The 19,246-nt window shown below is 42.6% G+C and overlaps 1 protein-coding gene across 5 annotated transcripts in view; it reads right to left on the bottom strand.

Annotated features, from left to right (window-relative positions):
• The window catches only part of ccdc136a (coiled-coil domain containing 136a), a 158,844-nt gene that overhangs the window by 10,518 nt on the left and 129,080 nt on the right, over positions 1 to 19,246 (bottom strand). For 3 of the 5 annotated variants that reach the window (XM_089127486.1, XM_089127484.1, XM_089127485.1), the window contains 7 exons: positions 14,944 to 15,018; positions 14,451 to 14,753; positions 5,466 to 5,501; positions 2,702 to 2,813; positions 1,470 to 1,749; positions 1,246 to 1,377; positions 528 to 593 (listed from right to left, as the gene is read on the bottom strand). In XM_089127486.1, the coding sequence (XP_088983612.1) occupies positions 558 to 593; positions 1,246 to 1,377; positions 1,470 to 1,749; positions 2,702 to 2,813; positions 5,466 to 5,501; positions 14,451 to 14,753; positions 14,944 to 15,018 (974 nt within the window). In that variant the 3' untranslated portion in view covers positions 528 to 557. The remainder of the gene's footprint in view (positions 1 to 527; positions 594 to 1,245; positions 1,378 to 1,469; positions 1,750 to 2,701; positions 2,814 to 5,465; positions 5,502 to 14,450; positions 14,754 to 14,943; positions 15,019 to 19,246) is intronic. The other 2 variants (XM_089127488.1, XM_089127487.1) reach the window with 2 other exon arrangements.

Consider the following 19,246-nt stretch of genomic DNA (forward strand, 5'->3'; position numbering starts at 1 on the left):
AATTCTCCCCAGACAAAGAGTCCACTTCAGAGTACACTCCGGTGAAGGATCCAGGGATCTAGCTCCTGACCAGCGCCCCGTGCTCACCATCATCCTCAGCTCAGCCCAGTCTTCTGTCTGTCTAGATATGACCACAGAGGTCATTCTTGAGTTCCCTGTTTTCCCAGATACGACCAAGAGGGTCATCCCCAAATTTTCTGTCTGCCCTAATACGACTAGAAAGGTTATTCCCGAATTTCCTATTTGCCCTAGTATTAAGGCCATGGAGGCCAATCCTACATGGTCCACTGAGCTACATGCACTGCCAGTGCCACTCTGGAGGCTACCACTCCTGTCGACCCCCGCCCTCCCTCCCTCCCTGGATGAATTCTATTAGGCGTGAGGTCACGCCTTCTGGGAAGGGTGGGGGAGGACTGTCACAATCCTACATCACCAGCCCAGTCACCTTCAGCAATTCATCTCCTAGAATCGTTCCTGGTCCACCACCAGCACCCAAGCCACAATCATCACCAGCTGTCACTAATCACCTCATCAACATCAGTTTTCTGCCTTCAGCTTCAGCCATCCGGTCCACCATCACCAACAATCTGCATCTGCAACAGATAAGACTGTTATCCACTGCCATTCCTTCTACAACTACCCATTTCTCAGAGTCTCACCCGCTTACTTCAATTGTCTGCCAAACCTGTAAATAAACTTGTTATTTGTATTTTACCTCTGTTACATCCTTCTGTGTTATGCCAAAAAATAGTGCAATAATGAAAAGCGTGTTTTTGTTTAAAAGTATCCATATTTGTAGAAACGTTCTGGATGGATTAAACGTTATTCAATTTGTCTGTCTTCATCAAATGTGGGAATGCAGTGGAATTCAGTTTATTGTTAATTTAACATCAAATTAATCCTCATTAAACCTGATGGTTTATATATATTACTATTCAGAGTATAATAATATCCCAGATTATAAATTTATATAATAAAAATTCTTGCATTCAGATATTATTCAAATTTTATTTTCAGGTATTCTGACACACACACACACACACACACACACACACACGTGTGTGTGTGTGTATATATATATATATATTTAAAAAACTAAAAAAAATGTTTAGAAGATGTTTAAAAAACTATAAAAGATGTTTAGATGTTTAAAAAAACTATAAAATATGATGTCATGTGAAAATATATATATATATATATATATATATATATATATATTCACCTACTTCAATATAATCAATGTACCTCTTTTACGTCAGCAGCCCTCTCCATCTCTTCCCTGCAGCGCAGTAACTCTAGCTCCAGTTCCGCTCGCTCCTTCTGACTGGTCTCATACATTTCCCGCAGATTTTCTAGTTCATTCTTTACTCCATCACACTAAAAAACACAATTAAGTAGAATGTAGAGAACATATTCTTAGGAAATCTTTAAAAAAAATGAAAAAGAAAAAAGGACAACAGGGTATGTACCTCTCGCTGCACGTGTGTGGCCTTCTCTTCTGTTTGTTTGAGTTGATCTCTCAATGAGAGGATCTCTGAAAAACCTCCTGTCCAGCTAGTGGGGGTGATAGGTTTGCCTTCAAACGATATATTCTTCTGGATACCTGCATCCACCAGCCTGCAGTTGGAGCCTATTTGATTCACACTCATATAAGAACCTCCGGTTTCCATCTCTGTTCCACACTGCATATAGTTTCCCTCTTCTGTCTCTTCCTGTTCTTCTTTGAGAGATATGTAGGAACTGCCTGAACTGAGACATAAAAGCCAAAACAAGATGCATAAATACAGGAGTGAAAGGAAGTATTTTCTTCCCTATTGTGATGTTTATCCAAGTGAACCGGCTTCTGGAATGAAAAAAAAAATGTAGGGCAGGAATAGCTCCGAATGAAATCCAAATCCAAAGTTTTGGGATATCAAATCTATGTCTTTGAGACAGAAAAGCACAGAATATGAGTAACGCATTCTATGGAGCCCCTAAAGGGACATGGTTAGGCTTGCTGCTGTAGCTGGTTACTTTACAGTACATCAGACTTAACTTATCATGTGAAGATAGTGCAGAGAGATGACTGATGGGACGAAAATTGTGACTGATGGCACCAAAATTGTGTCTAGTACTAAATACAAATGTTTAATTGGCATCTTTTTTCAAACGACCCGACCGACCGCGACCCGAATATCATTAAAAACATTTTTGGATGACCCGTAACTGCGGGTAACCGCGGGTGACCGCAGGCACCCGCTCATTTCGGATCAACCCGCGCATCACTGCTATACACAATACATGCGATCGCAAATTCAAATGTTATGTTTTTTTTAGCAGATATATATGTATATATCCTTTTCCGGAAAATAAAATAAAAAATTATGAGATTGTTCGATTTTTTAAAACTTTAGTCCAATAAAATGCTTACTGGAATGTGAATCTCCCTCCACCCTCAATTAATCCAAACTTGCCAGGCTGTGCTGTAAACTAAAGGCTGTTTGCAATTTCTTTTAAAAATAAATAACTAAGTCCGGCCCCAGTTTCCAGTTAGGAATTCCAATAGGAATTATGTCAATGCCGGAAAGAGTTTTCAACGACAGTTTGCCAAAAAACTGTGATAAATGCTTTCATTTAACATATGTATAAGTTTCACAAATTCCAGATGACATAAAATGACAGAACTGGAGACAATTGAGTATCGAAAGGTGTAGTTTCTCACCTCCTCTTTTGTAGCATGTGCAATCTATGAGTCAGTCTTGTGTTTTCATCTTGCAGTGCATGACATTGTTCCCTCAGACTCTTACATTCATCCATCAATTGACCCACATCACCTGAGTAATAAAAAAATAATAGAAAGCTATGAGCTTTACATGGCTATTAAAAACACTAGTTTATGTTTGTAGAGAGACACTTTCTAAACATAGCAACCTACAAGAAATTGCATAGTCATTTGACTTAGTCGTCGGTTAGAAACCTGGGTGTGCTCTATCATGACTCCAATCTCTCATTTGAAAGTCACGTGTCTAGTATCTGTAAAACCGCATTTTTCCATCTTAAAAATATATCTAAATTACACCATATACTCTCATTGACAAATGCGGAACAATTAGTTAATGCGTTCATGACATCAAGACTAGATTATTGTAGTGCTCTACTGGGTGGTTGCCCTTCACGCTTAATAAACAAACTTCAGGTAGTTCAAAAACGCAGCAGCTCGAGTTCTTACCAGAACAAGGAAGTATGACCACATTAGCCCGGTTCTGTCAACCCTGCATTGACTGCCTATTAAACATCGTATACATTTTTAAATATTGCTGATTACTTACAAAGCACTAAATGGTTTTGCTCCATAGTACTTGAGCGAGCTCTTAACGCATTATAGTCCTTCACATTTATTTCGATCTCGAAATTCCGGTCAATTGATAATACCTAGAATATCAAAATCGACTGCAGGCGGTAGATTCTTTTCCTATTTAGCACCAAAACTCTGGAACAATCTCCCTAACATTATCCGGGAAGCAGACACACTCTGTCTAGACTAAAAACACATCTCTTTGGCCTAGCATACACATAACACACTAGTCTTCCTTAATTCAAAATTAGGCTGCATAGTTTAGATCAGCCGGAACCGGGAACACGTCCCGTAAATTCTGATGTACTTGGTACATCATAAGAAGGATGGCATCTACACTAATATTACTCTCTCTGTTTATCCCGAGGGACCCATCCCAACTCATCCTTAAGTGCCGGCCTCATCGACACGACAGCCATCGGCACTGATCCTCAACAACTCGTCTCCATACTGGCGTGATTCCTTCGACATCCAAACAGATGGAAATGGACAAATTCTCTTAATGTTCCGATCCAATTTGACTTGTAATGCTGCCCGAATCACATTGTTCCATCGTTGGGCAGAGGAGAACTGGCCCCCGATGGAGCCTGGTTTCTCCCAAGGTTTTTTTCTCCATTCAATCACCTGATGGAGTTTTGGTTCCTTGCCACTGTTGCCTTGCTTTTGTCTTGCTTAGTTGGGGACATTTAATATTCAACAATATTATTGATCTGCGTTGTATTATTTTCATGTTATCACTGTGAAGCTGCTTTGATATAATCTGTATTGTAAAAAGCGCTATATAAATAAATGTGACTTGACTTGACTCATCTATCATATTTGATCGACAGATAAAAATGGTGGTTCATAATTGCTTCTATTTAAGGGCAATAGCCAAATCAAAACCAATTTTGGGACCTGCCAAACATACGTTGCTCGCTTACAGCTAGTACAAACTGCTGCTACAAGGTTGTTAATGATTGCTGGGGAAATGGATCATGTTACTCCCTTGTTATCCTTTGACTACCATGTATAATTTAGGATTCAGTAAAAGATTCTTAAATATGTTTTTAAATCACTTCACGGAATGGTGCCAGAATACTTAGCTAAACTTATTAAGCCTTACAGTCCAGGCGTAATACTAATATCATCAAACAAGTTTCTTCTAACTGTTCCTCGTGGGCATCTCAAATTGAAGGGTGATCGTGCTTTCTCTGTCGCTGGTCCAAGATTGTGGAATAATCTACCAATGGTTTCTAAATCTTCCTAAACTCTCAATGTTTTTATGGATTGCGATCTGTAAGGTGCTGTATAAATAAATAAACGAACAAACAAACAAAAAGAATGTCAAGGAACGAATAATTGTATTACTGACTGAAGTGAATTGGTTGTTTTTATTACTATTTTTGGTAACACTTTACAATAAGGTTCATTAGTTAACTACATCAGTTAACATTAAAGGGTTAGTTCACCCAAAAATGAAAATTAAGTCATTAATTACTCACCCCCATGCTGTACCAACCCCGTAAGACCTTCGTTCATCTTCGGAACACAAATGAAGATATTTTTTATTCAATTTGAGAGCTGTCTCACTACCACATTGGCTGCCTAAGGGACTGGCTCTTGACGGCCCAGAAAGTCAATGAAGAAAATGTTTAAATATCCCATGTGACTACCGTGGCTCAACTATAAGTTTATCAAGCGACGAGAATACTTTTTGTGCGAAAATACAAACAAAAATAACGACTTTATTCGACTAATCCTTTTCTTCATTGTTGGCCTGAAACGAGACTTCCTTAGATTTCCACGACACATGCGCGAGAACTGAACTGAAGTGGTTGAAGGAGATCGCAATTCTCCTTTAACAAAGATTAACAAATGCTGAAGTAGTATTGTTCATTCTTAATTGATGTTAATTTCAACATTTACTAATACTTTATTAAAATCTTGCACTAATGCACTGTGAACTAACATGAACAAACAATGATTAACAAAAACAGTAACAAATGTATTGCTCATGGTTAGTTCATGTTAGTTAATACATTGACTAATGTTTAATGTTTAAAAGAACCTTATTGTAAAGTGTTACCCTATTTTTATTATTATTATTAATTATTGCACATTATGAAAGAGGAAAGTTTTCAATGCTTACCTGAAACCACCGTATTTAGATCTGCTAAATCCATACCTGAAAATAACAATTCAATTATTTACAATCCATCGCCCAATACATTGCTTTTACTCACATTGTGACCACCAACACATAGTACTTTTCTTCACCCCTTTCTTGGCCTTACATTGACTGGAACAATCATTCCATTCAGCATGTAGTCATCCAGCTTCAGTGTCAGAGTTTACTGCATCTTCACATAACAATGACAATTACCCACACCATCTGCTATTCTGTAGGAGCTCTTCCCCGCTGCACTGAGTGCCACAAACGTTTTTGAAATGATTCAGGGTTCCACCATTTATTAAAACTAGTGTGATTTATGGTCATCACTGCAGGACGCTAACCAGCTATAGAAATTAAGTGAATTTATCATGCATTGATTTCAAAATGATGTCAACATGGACATTAGTGGATGTTTCACACATTGTCTAAATAAAAACAAACATATTACACTCTCAGAAAATAAAGTACATATTTTGTACCTTTAGGGGTGCAGTAGTTTGTCACTGGGGCTGTATGTGTACATATTTGTACCCAAAAATTGTATTTCCTTTATTTTAAGGTTATTTCAAGGCTACTCAAATATAGTGATTAGTTAAAATCTACCATAAATAATTAAGGTATCATTAAAACCTTTAAACAACAACTTTTACAAAAAAATAAATGGCTTAGCAGAGTCTCTCTCTTGATATTGTACACAGCAAAAACTAAATTAAAAACAAAAACTAGTGTTAAATATGGCTCCAGTCTCAAGAGTGTTAAAATGGTAAAATATGAGTGTTAAATCAAGAGTGTTAAAGTTAATGGGCTCATTAAGTGATTAATTGAGTGATGATTAACCATTATTGAAGACACCTGAAGGAGGACATCTATTTTTTAAGACACCATTATGGTGATCGGTGTTTGCTTTAGTTGGGCCTTAAACTGTTAACATTAGATTTTGTTTAGCTGTTTTATCTGAGTTATAACTGTCAGATGAACAAAGAGAAAAGTTGATCAAGTGGTGTTGATTATGTTTTAGCATTATCATCATTTGTCCTGTATCACTGAACTCATTTAGAGTTTGATCTCTGACTTAAATATTTATTGTTGATTCCAGCATCACTGTGATTCTACAGCATAAGATCCAGAATTTTCTTGCTACAGAACAGTAGCAAGTCGATACTTGTTTATACCAACCATATCTTATGCGTAGCACCAAGATTAAAAAACTTAAAGGGTTAGTTCACTCAAAAATGGAAATTAACTCATAATTTACTCACCCTCAAGCCATCCTATATGCATATGACTTTATCCTTTCAGCCAAACAGGATTATTATTTTTTTAATATAACTCTGAATGACTCTTCCAAGCTTTGTAATTGGAGTAAAGCCTGAGTTTTTGAAGCTCCAAAAAGTATATTCATCATAAAAGAAATCCTTATGGTTCCAGGGGGTCAAGTGAAGCGAAGCATTTTTGTTAGAAAAATATCCATATTTTTTAAGAGTTTAACTCAAAACCAGAATTTTTGAGCATGAATACGCTATCAGAAAGAATGATGACAAGTCATCAGCCGCAAGTCATTTTAATTCTGCGGGACATGCTGTCAAGCATTAGGCTTAGAGCTTGTCAATCGGTCTCCAAGAGGGGGAGACCGTGAGAACCGCCTCCTGCCACGAGAGGCTTGGTATATTTTTAACTTTAACGCATGTATCCCGAATTGGATGAATGAAGATCTGTCACCAAATTGTTCTTATAAATGGAACCTTAATGTGTGTATATTCATTTTTTATATGTATAACGTTCGGGGTTACTTGACTCTAACCTTGTTCCCTAAAAAAGTAGAACGAGATGCTGCGCTGCTTAGCGGACATCTTTAATCGTGACCCGCTGTGAATATAGTGTGTAAACACGTCAATGGAATCGACTGGAAGTAATATAGCCTCAGCCGGTGAAATCATCGGCATGCACCCGCAACGCAAGGCTATAAATAGATGAGGCGCAGGTGCATCGTCAGTATATTTTATCTGAAGAGCAGTCCTGGGACATCATCAGCACGGCAATGCAGCGCAGCATCTCGTTCCGCTTTTTCAGGGAACAGGGTTACAGTCAAGTAACCCGAAACGTTCCTTTTTAAAAGCTACAATCGATGCTGTGCTGCTTAGCGCATTGGGAACGAGAATACCCAAGCCGCCGTGCTTGAGGGTGTCTGGACTCCAGGTGTGCTCACAAGAACGCAAGAAAGCCCTAGACATTAGCTTGTGATGTCGACACAAGGACGGGAGAGCCCAGAGTGGCATGAACATCCAACCTATAAAATCTTATGAATGTGTGCGGAGAGGACCAGTCTGCCGCATTACAAACATGTAAGGGGGCACCCCTTGCCAAAGCAGTAGAGGAGGCGACCCCTCTGGTGCAATGAGCCCTTAGTCCCATTGGCGAAACTTGGCCGCGCGCATCATAGGCAAGAGCAATAGCATCCCTGACCCAACGTGACATGGTCTGTTTAGTTGCGGCAGCACCCCTGTTACTGCCCCCATAACAAACAAATAGTTGCTCCGACTTCCGCCACTGGCTGGTGCAGTGTAGAGTGCGGATCGGGCCGCATTTTTCTGTCCGAGCCCGACCCGCGTCCGACAGGGCAGTACCAGAACCCGACCCGAGCCCGACAGGCATTAAGATATTTATGTCCGAGCCCGACACAATTAAAAATCTTCTTTTTTTTTTCTCATACTAATGACACGTACGTTTGTTTGTGTTGAAAGCCCACTTTTATTTAGCAACTGGAAGGCATTCGGAAAATGTTTACAGATGTGCGCAACGCATCAGCACCACACACGGCCAAAACAGCGCATGTTAACACAGGCGCGCACAAGAGGCCCAAACAAATAAACCAATTGAAATTAAATTAACAAAGCTAGGTCTATATTAAATTACCCAAGCTAACAAAACAAAACATTAACGTAACACTTTTTAAACGTAGGCCTATGAGCTTATTGAAACGAAAATCACTCGTCTCTTACCATTTTTCTCGGAAACTGTGAGGCTAACTGTAACATGGGATTCACATAATCTATCCTTCAAGGTTTAGGCTAATCCAGGTTCTTATGCAGAAAAAGGATTGCATCAACGGTGGATGGCTTCAAGGCTGTCCTCCTCTGCTCGATGGTCCTGCCAGCAGCACTGAAGTTGCGCTCACTGCTGCTGCTGCTGGCTGGAATAGCAAGGATGCCGCGGGCAAGGACACTAAGCTTCGGGTAGTTGAGTTGATGATCGCTCCACCAGCCCAAAACATCTCTGTCATCCTGCATTGTATGATTTTGAGTCGAGTACATCTCGACTTCGTCTGTCGCATCTGCCACAGGTACATTTTCCCACTCGTCGTCAAAGTCAACTGCAGCTTTCTTGGGCGCGGGTCCTTCAGTGGCGGTCTCCTGGGTGTGGAATGGGATGTCACTGAGCTGTCTCCGAACCTCCTGGAGAAGGTTGTCTCTCTCTGAGGAGGACAACATTCGGAGCTGGCTATATTTAGGCCAAAGGAAAGTTGCAATTTTTTGGAGTTCTTGGATCTCCACTTTACGCAAAATCCAACAGAGATGCCGCTCGCGGATGATGGCTTGATAGGGGCTGTCAGTCGTTTTTTTTTTGCAGTGGCGCTTCAGCCGCTCAAACCACAGAAACACTAGGTTTATCGTTGGGTACTGGTCACCTTCAAGTTCACGCTGGGCATCGTAAAATGGTTGCAGGAACTCGACAAGAAAGTCAAGGACATCTGGAGATATGGCATCGATCCGCCAGCCCTCTGCGCGATCATTTAGTTTTTCGCGTAGTTCTTGATAAACCGAGCGGACAGAATTTAAGGTCAGATATACCGTGCTAAACCTTGTGTCTGCCATTTGGATGACTGTTTTTGATAGCAAAGCTGCCATGCCCGACTTTTTGACATATTTGACAAGTGCCTTGGTAGCTTGCAGAGTGTCTGCAACATTTGGAGCATCTTTGGCCAGCTGTGTGGGGTCTAGGGCGTGTCTCATCACCGTATTATACACATGATCTTGGCAGTCAAGTCTTCGATATGGTCTCAGGGCACTGATGATGTTTGAGCCTTGGTCTGTGACCCACACCACTTTATTCAGCAGACTCATATCCAGGCCATACTCCGTTAGAAGTCTGATGATTTCTCTCCTAATATTCTCCCCCGTCTTAGCCTCTTCCAGTGGGAATGCGACTGTTGTTAATACGGTGCTTATCATTTTAAATGATCGTGTCACGAAATGGCAAGTGATGGTCAAGTAGCTTAATTTGTGGTAGTCCTCCGTCCAGATATCCGTTGTCATTCCGATTGAATTCACCTCAGACAGAGTATCATTTAGCTGCTCGACCAGCTTTGCGCGTTTCTCTATTGCCAGCTCACGGCACCGTTTTGACACAGTGGTGGGATCAGGCAGTACATCCTGCGCTGCCACTGAACCATATGTTGCACCGATGTTAATAAGCTGCTGGGCCAGCTCAATGAAACCCTCTCCTTCAATGGAACGAAATGGCCTTATGTCTTTACAGCAGTACTCAACGCATTTTTCAGTCAGTTTTTGTTTGTCCCGCTGAGGAATTTTTTTTGAGGAACTAGCAAAGGCAGTGATACTCGGCTGCAGTAGCCCAGGTGACTTACAATTTTTATCCACATGACGCTGCAAGGCGGAATTCCCGGTCCTCTTGCTGTCATATTTCATGAGAAATCCACAACTCTTACATTGAACATAACCAACATGTTCATCACTATCAGCCTTGACAACAATGTAGAAAAACTTCCACACAGTCGACTTTCCTTTATTTTCGGTGGTTTTAAAATCTCCTGAGGCCAATTTCTTTTTAACGTCTTCCATTTTTGCGCTGCCAGCCACATGTAGCCCAATATGCAATATTATGCACGCACGTGTTGCACGTTGTCACAGCAACATAAACAAATTTCCGCACACATGGAGATGGAGGTCAGGGTAATATTTAAAATTTATTTTAATCACAAAAACAAACATTTGCATCCAGTTAAACAATATAATAAAACTGTTTTAAATTTCAAATGTTAAATGCCTTATCGCGCCGACGTGACCGAGCCCGACCCGAACGTCATTTCAAAATATTTGTTCGAACCCGGCCCGGCCCGTCGGGTACCGTCGGGTCCCTTCGGGCTCGGTTCGGGTATCCATCCTCTAGTGCAGTGGAAGTTAGTCTGAAGAGCGCAGACAGGACACAGTCTATGAGATGTCTCCTGTTCCGGCATTGTGACTGCCGGAGGGCAAAAGGTCGGATGTACAGCTGAGAATGGTAACTTAGGCAGGTAATCATGATGAGGATGCAAAATCACTTTTACCATTTCTGGGGGCAAAGTCTAAGCAGGATGGCGATGTTGACAATGCCTGCATATCCCCGATTCTTTTTAGAGAGGTTATAGCCATAATAAAAAAAACATCTTTAGGGTCAGAAGTTTTTCAGACGCTGACTCTAGAGGTTCGAAGGGGAAAGGAAACCAGACCCTCTAGGACTATAGCTAAGTCCCATGAAGGAATCTTCTTACGGGAGGCCTCAGTTGTCTGGCCCCACGAATGAAGCGAGCGAGTAGAGGATGTCTCCTGAGTGGCATCCCGTCAACCAAGGCGTGGAAAGCCGAAAGAGCGACCACAAAAACCCTGAGAGTGGCTGAGCATGTGCCTGTTGATAGTTTTTCCTGCAGGAAATCCAGAACTGAGGCAATCTGGCAGTTGACCGGATGTACAACACACCAACTTTCAAAAACACCCCACTTGTTGGCATAACTCTTTCTAGTGAGGGAAACCCCAGCACTTAGGATGGTACCCATCAGGAGCCAAACATAAAGGTTCTAAAGGTCGGGCCTGGGATGGAGTATCATGCCCTCCGCTTGGGACAGAAGGTCCTTCCTCTTTGGAATCGCCCACGGCGAACCGTTGAGCAGAGATACTATCTCTGAGAACCATACTCTGTTTAGCCAACGCACCAGTAAGAAGCAAGACCCTTGTTGGCGAACTCTGGCTAGAACTCCTAGTCCAGATCTGTTTTACTACTTCCATTCCCCCATCTGTAGTTTCTGTCTGGACAGTAAATCTGCTCCCACATTCAGATACCCCTGAATGTAAACTGCCCTGAGTGACAGGAACTTTTCCTGGGCCCAGAGAAAAATCTGCCTCCCTATTCTGTTTAGATTGCGTGAGAGCAGACCTCCCGGATGATTTATGTAAGAGACTGCCGCTGGGTTTTCCACCCGCACTAGAACATGACAGCCTCTCAACTAGGGGATAAAGTATTTCAGGGCCAGAAATACAGCAATCAACTCAAGGCACTTGATGTGCCAATCGAGCTGATGACCCTCCCATTCCCCTTGAGCTGGACCAGCCCACCCCAGCCCCATCAGGGAAGCGTCCGTCGTTAGCAATTTGTGATGACAAGGCACCCATAGAGTGGGACCCAAGGCGAGGAACCGGGGTCTGAGCCACACAGTTTATGAAGCCCACGGCGCGTCACTTTTATTTGCCTTTGAGGATTGGCTCTTGGATGAAATTCCCTGCGTTTTAGCCACAACTGAAACAGTCTCATGTGCAACAGCCGCAGAGGAATCACTGTGGATATTGAAGCCATGAAACCTAACATATTTTGGTACTGACAAACAGTGTGATCTTGACCTAGCCTGACTTTGTTCATGGTTAGCCGAATGGTCTTGATTCAAGCAGGGGATAGTTGTGCCCACATCATGATCGAATCCCAAATGATCCTGAGATAAGTTTTTCTCTGGGCAGGAAAATGAACACTTTTCTTGGCGTTGAGTCTCAGCCCTAAAGAAACTAGATGAGCTAACATGATGTCTCTGTGTTGAAGCACCATCTCTTGTGATTGTGCTAGTATTAACCAATCATCGATGTAATTTAAAATGCAAATACCCTGGAGTCGTAATGGAGCCAGAGCTGCATCCATTCATTTTGTGTATGTGTGGGGTGATAAGGCTAGGCCAAATGGAAGAACCCGAAACTGGTTTGCTTCATCCCTGAAAGCGAACCTCAGGAACTTCCTGTGTTGTGGCAATATTTGTATGTACAAATATGCGTCCTTCAAATCGATCGTGACGAACGTGGAATCGTGTATTTGCGACATGACCATTGATGGTTAACATCTTGAATTTGAGTGCTTAAGCCTGGAAGATCTAAGATTGGACTCAACCCTCCATCCTTCTTGGGAACCAGGAAGTATCTGCTGTAATAGCCCAACTCCCTCTCTGGAAGAGGAAAATGTTTCTTTGGCCTCTTTGCTCAGAAGAGTTTGTAGCTGTTGTGACAGTTCATGCATCAGCTCTGGTCTCACGGAAGTGGAGACCATGCCGTTGACCAAAGCAGATATCGAACGGCTGGTGGCATGGGCTGTTTGCTTGGTCGCACGAAGAGACAGATTTGTGGCTCTCTGCAGCTCCAAGAAAGACTCCCCATCTATAGTGCTGCCCACACTCAGATCCTTCAATAGGTCAGCCTGGTAGGCCCGTAACACTGCCATAGTGTGCAGCGCCGCACCAGCCTGACCTGCAGCTTGATCAGCTTTCTCCACAAGCACTGATGTTATTTTACATGGCTTCGTCACCAGAGTCGACAAACAGGCCAGAGGGTGAGTCTGGGGAATCTAACAGGTAGGTCTAATTGTAGGGTAGGTCACTTGATAGAAGATGCCGAAGCAAGTTAGATTGTTTGGGGGTCTCTTGTTTGTGAGGCCAGTCAAGCTGTAACCTACTGTAGCCACCGCACGAGTAACCACCTCGATTAATTCCTCGACAGATTTATCGTCACGCAAGGAATGCTCAGAGGTTGGCTGCTCGAAGTCCGTAGAGCAAAGAGATTCATTATCATCCCCTGCATGAGCCGAAGAGGCACCTAAGTGCGTTTCGGGATCACGCTTATGGATCTTGTGGATCTGCAGAACGAGCAAGCGAAAGAGACTGACCTGTCTCTTGCTCGTCAGACAAATCCATACTGGAGCCCCGCGATGACAATGCCGGTGCAGACTGAAAGTAGCCAAGACAAGCACAAAGCATTTTGACTGTGAACAGTTCACAATTCTCACACTCTCCTGACTCCAATGCAGCGATCACATGCTCCTCCCCCAAACACACAAAGCAGTAAGCGTGTGTATCCATTTCTGACATAGGGTGAGCACAATGTTCATGGATGAACACAATGCTTACTTCCTTCCTGACACATTTCTCTTTTGACTTTTTCAACTCTTTTTAAAACGGTCAGAGATGAGAAAGAGAAAGATCTGCACACTGCCAGTTATAAATAATAAACTCCTAACAAGATCTGTGGTAGGCCGAGAGAGAGATATGCTTGCACACCAAACACAGAGAGATCTCTGAAGACAAAAGACCTGACGATGCACCTGCGGCTCATATATTTAAAGCCTCGTGTCGCTGGTACTGTACATGCCAATTACGTCACTGACTGCGGCTAGATTACTTCCGGTCGATTCAATCGACGTGTTTACACACTATATTCACAGCGGGTCACGATTAAAGACGTTCCCAATGCGCTAAGCAGCGCAGCATCGATTGTAGCTTTTGAAAGGGAACAGTCGTTGTCTTTCATTAATGGACTGTTTTGAAACATTAGTGACATTATTGGACTGGATATCACTTTAAAATTATTGGAGGGTGTTAATATGGGTGTCTCAATGGGTGTGGGTATAAAAGATTGGATACATTGTGATCTTGTTGCACACTGAAAAAGGCATGTGCCGAAATGCATCTGTGCAAATTAAAGAACATATGCATAGGGCCTCTCTTCTATTGTTCGTATTCTAATCATCCAGGCCAGCACTCTTAAAGTGTATTAGTATATACATTGAGTGAAGCCTGCTCCTGGTCTTCACTTACTCAGATAAAGCTCCCCCTGACTCCATCTGACTAAGAGCTCTTTTAGTCCAGTGTTTTGTTCTCACCCTCTTTCCTCTGCTTTTGGCGGAACTGGCTCTTCATCTCTATTTCTGCTCGGAGAGTGACGATCTCCTGCTCATACTCCTGTCCCGTGTTCTCCAGTCGTGAGATTTCAGCCCGTAAACGGCAGAGCTCCTCCTGCAGACTGGCGATGTCGTTCTCCCTTTCGGCCGCAGCCTCCTCCGCCGCTTGCTGTAGCACCAGCACCTCGTCCTGCGCTGTTCGCAGTTCCTCCTGCGCTTCCAGAAGCTCACTCTCCTTCTCCTCCTCTAGACTGTCCATCTCCTCCTGAACAGAACGAAGCTGGGCTACAGGGGTTGGGAGATAATACGCAACGTATGACTTTTATGAACCAAACTCAGTCAAAATGTGGCAGCATTTTTTTCACCTCCTTATTTACAAATATTTTAAATAAAAACTGCATTTGCCTTGATATTTTGTAAACTTCAAATCAACCTCCTATTACCTTTGGGTTTGTGTATTCAGAGTCTCTGTTACCTTGCAGACGCTGGATCTGTCTTGTGAAGGCCTCTGCCTGATGAGCACTCGCTAACCGTTCCTCCTCAAGAAGACCTGAACATGGATAGAGAAATACATATTATATATAAAATGTTAGCAACCTCATACCTCATCCGGAAGGTTATTTGAAACAAAAGCTCTCTTGCTTGTAATATAGTTTTAATACATAATTATTATGTATGCATGTTAATATACTGTATAAATTATATTAGGGATGCACCGATAAGACTTCTTTCAGAATGAATCCGATTCAGATACTTTAGTTTTTTGGTACCTATACCGATACCTGTACTTTCACAGCACTTATATTTTTTTTAATATATAGGGTAGAGAAAACAAAAGAATATGAATCATATTAGTTGGCTTAATTTGTTAAGTAAATATATATTACCTTCAGTTAGCATGTTAAAATGTATTGTATGAGCTTCTGTTATCTGATCATTCTATTGCTCTATCATATTCGATCTATCATTCAATTGCACCGCACACATTTAGAGCTGCTCCAGCAGGGCTCACTGCTAAGGATTGAGTCAGTGGTTCAAATGTTTAGATACCAGTAAACTATCACAATTCTCTATTACAATTTTGATACTACAGCAAAAAAAAAAACAACAAAAAAACTACTAGCCTAATTAATGTAAATTAAAACATAAAGTCAAGGGTCAGTAATTGAATAGTCAGTCAGTAATAAAATAAGAACAAATTTTCAAACAAAGAAAGGCTACACATGAAATAAACAGCTGTTTTTGCAGTTTTTAAAGTATAGTTCCCTTTCAGACGGTCACGTTCGACGTCACGTCAACATACTGATGAATTGGGATCTTACCTGAGAGCCCAATTACCTTCGAGTTTAAACTAAATGAGCCAATGGACATTGGGCAGTGAGATTTGCATCTCACGGTCCGGTCCACAGCGCGGGTATACGGAAGCAGATGCACTGCACATTCAGCTTTTTACTGCTGTTTTCACAGCTTTTTGAGAGAGTTGCGCCTTCAATTAGAGTGCCGTTCATCCATCACAACTTCTCCATTCAGCTAGGCTCATCATCCATAACTCCATCAAGCTCAGCTAGGAACCTTGGGGTTGTAATTGATGATCAATTCAACTTCACAAACCACATTGCTAGAACTGCCCGGTCCTGCAGATTTGCCTTGCACAACATTAGGAAGATCAGGCCCTTCCTAACAGAGCATGCTACACAACTCCTTGTCCAAGCGCTTGTTCTATCCAGACTGGACTATTGTAATGCTCTCCTGGCTGGTCTTCCAGCTTGCTCTGTCAAACCTCTATAACTGATCCAGAATGCTGCAGCCAGAGTAGTCTTTAATGAGCTGATGAGAGAACATGTCACTCTAATGACGGGCGGTTTGACCAAAGATTTATATCACGTTTTTTTGGGGTTTTTTTTTTTTCAAAATTAAGCCGGTTTTCCGGTTTATGACGGGGGTTTTTTTTTATATGCATAATCAGGTGTTTAAAGCATTTTCTACTGGTTGAGAGGAATTACAGTAATAAATTGACTTAGGATTGCCTATTTTATTGTCATTAGTTAATATTGTAGAATAGAATAGCGCCCAGTATAACCTAAAATTGTTATCTCTTAATGTTCTAATAACATTCTCATAACCAGGAAATAACCTTAAAATACAATGTTTATATAACGGGAGAATTGAACGTTCTAATGACGTTTGAAAGATGTTCTTATAGCCAAGCAAGAACGTTAATACAACGTCTAAAAAAACTGGACATTTTGAATGTTCCTAGAACATCCAAAAAGAACTTTTTTATAACTTAATGGGAAGGTTATGAAAACGTTCTTATAACCTAAAATTGTTAGCTGGGGAAGAGGAGAGATTCGCGATTGCACTGAACACGTTTTAAGAGCAGGATTCTCTGAGTGAGCCCAGAGAAAATAGACCTATTCTTACAAGAGCAGTGTAGCCTATCTGAGAGCACGACATTCCACACATGAGCAGAGTTTTGAGCTCGCGCATTATATTAATGTACTTTCACGATAGTGCGCTCTCGACATTTGCTGGGAAAATAACGCCATATTTCTGCTGCATCCACCCTTCCTGTAAGATAACACCATAGACAGTAAAAGAAATGGACAGAGCCATCTCATTGGAACTCCATTGAGACGATTGAAGCCCGTTTTTGGCGATTTTTTAGCACTTCCGTCACTGACGCGCAGACTCAAACAGAGCTTGACTACGTAGACGAGAGCCACCCGTCTGTCTTCTAGTGGCTGTGGCATGAGAAATCTGAATCATTCCCTTCCGAAGCATGCAGAGGCGGAGAGTGTGAATAGGGGCTGTCCATGAGCTAGGAGAAGGAGACAATTTTGCTAGGTATTCTGATTAATTATTTTGTAATTTTGCCTCCACGTTTCCCCGATTCCGCGCGAGCTTCTCCTCCTGTCCATACGGTAATCTCTCTACTGTGCGATAGAGAGTCACGTGGGTATGACGCAATCGTTAGCCTACTTAACCAGAGAATGTCTAATTGAAGAGAATGGCACTGGCTGTTTACTTCCGGGTTCTGGACTGGCTGCAGTAACGCGTCTCTGTCCATGCGGGGGCGCTCGCGGTCGAGTGCAGAATGAATGGGAGTCAATGGGGTTTCACCCCAAAAAATCAGTTTCTCAGGATGTAATTTTTTGTCAAGTAATTTGAAAGTTGCATTCAAAAGGGAGGGCTAAGATAATACATTCGGCTGAAAATTGCATTTTTAAGTTCACTTATCTGTTCTAAAAATCCGTTCAAAAATGTGATGGCGTCACACAATAGCAGAATGCTAGCGTGTTCCAGCCAACAACAGCCTAACCTGTAAGAAATCAAAAGGAGTTAACTTCAAAGCTACTTACACAATGTGTATCTGAAATGTATAAAATGTTCATCTAATTAGAAAGGAAATGATTATTATTCCGCTTCCACAGTTCCCATTCAGGGAACTTCGAGCTGCGTGTAAACGCCGTGGGGAACGCCTCTGCGTGACGAGTCATGAAGCACGTATGAAATCTGTCCAATGGCGAGACGGAACGTCATAGGCGGGGTGACGTATCGACCAGGAAACTATAAAGCATCCCCGAAACACAAGCGCAACAGCTTCTGAGTCTTCACAAGCGCTCTATGTATGAATTTTGTCTGTCTGTCTAATATTGTATATTTATATATATTGATATGGCGAGCAAACAACAGCAGAAAGTGTGTTCATCCCTGCCCTCGCTTCATCACGGGTGGGGATACACACGATCTGTGTGTTGTTTGTTTGGGAGTGCAGCTTGCTCAGTCGGCTCTCGAGGGGGCCGGCTGTGAGCACTGCGAGTGTCTGCCCATGAAGACACTTTGCTCCCGCCGGGCACTCTTCGAGGAGAGTGGTTCGGTGCGCGCTCCCCGCGGCTCGGGTCCCGCTGCTGCCGAGGCACAGCGAAGGCTTGCGTCGTGGGGATCGCAGATGGATCTATCAGCGGGGATTGAGACGGGCCCCGCCCTTTCTCTGCCCTTACCTGGTAGATCCAGTGCCTCAGTTCTCGCTGCGGGGGTCCGCGTTGCGGTTTTTCCTGCCCGGGCTGAGGCGCCATCACTTCAATTATCCAGTTCTGAGGAGCTGGATGTTGAAACTGTGGATGCAGAGTCTATGGACTCAGTGGAGAGCGAGGGAAGCTCGTTTGCCATCCCAGTCTCCCGCGAATGTAGTAAAAAAAAAAAAAAAATGGAGGTTTTTGACTCGGGCTGTGGAAAAATTAACCTTTGAATGGCCAGTTGAGAAACAAGAGTCAAGAGAGTAAAATGGATGAGAGATTTTTAATATCACACTCACTACCTCCATGCCGGTGTTTGCCACTTCTTCCCCGATCTACACACCGAGGTGTGTAGATCGTGGAACAAACCAGTGTCAGCTAGAATTTTGACACACCAGACCTCTATGTATGCTAATATTGCTGGGTCTAGGAGATATGAGTGAGGGGGAGGTCGTCGGCACTGACGTGATTAATGAGATACTGCGTCAGGCGGCAGATATTTCTCTCCGTGCCACCAAGGAGACGGCCAGATCAGTCGGCCGCTCTATGGCAGCCCTGGTGGCCACGGAGAGGCATCTGTGGCTAAATCTGGCTAATATGAAGGAGAAAGATAAAGCGTTTCTCCTGGATGCGCCGCTGTCGACCGAAAAAAACAGGCAGCGGCGCTCCAGAAATGTCTCCCCCTCCGTACTCATCCTTCGGGGGCTGCTGGGCGAGAGCAGCCCCGCCCGTCGAGAGAGCGTCGCGTCTCGGGCTCCT

This window comes from Pimephales promelas, chromosome 25 (genome assembly GCF_988280905.1).
Source record: "Pimephales promelas chromosome 25, fPimPro1.hap1.1, whole genome shotgun sequence".
In the NCBI taxonomy this organism is placed as follows: Eukaryota; Metazoa; Chordata; class Actinopteri; order Cypriniformes; family Leuciscidae; genus Pimephales; species Pimephales promelas.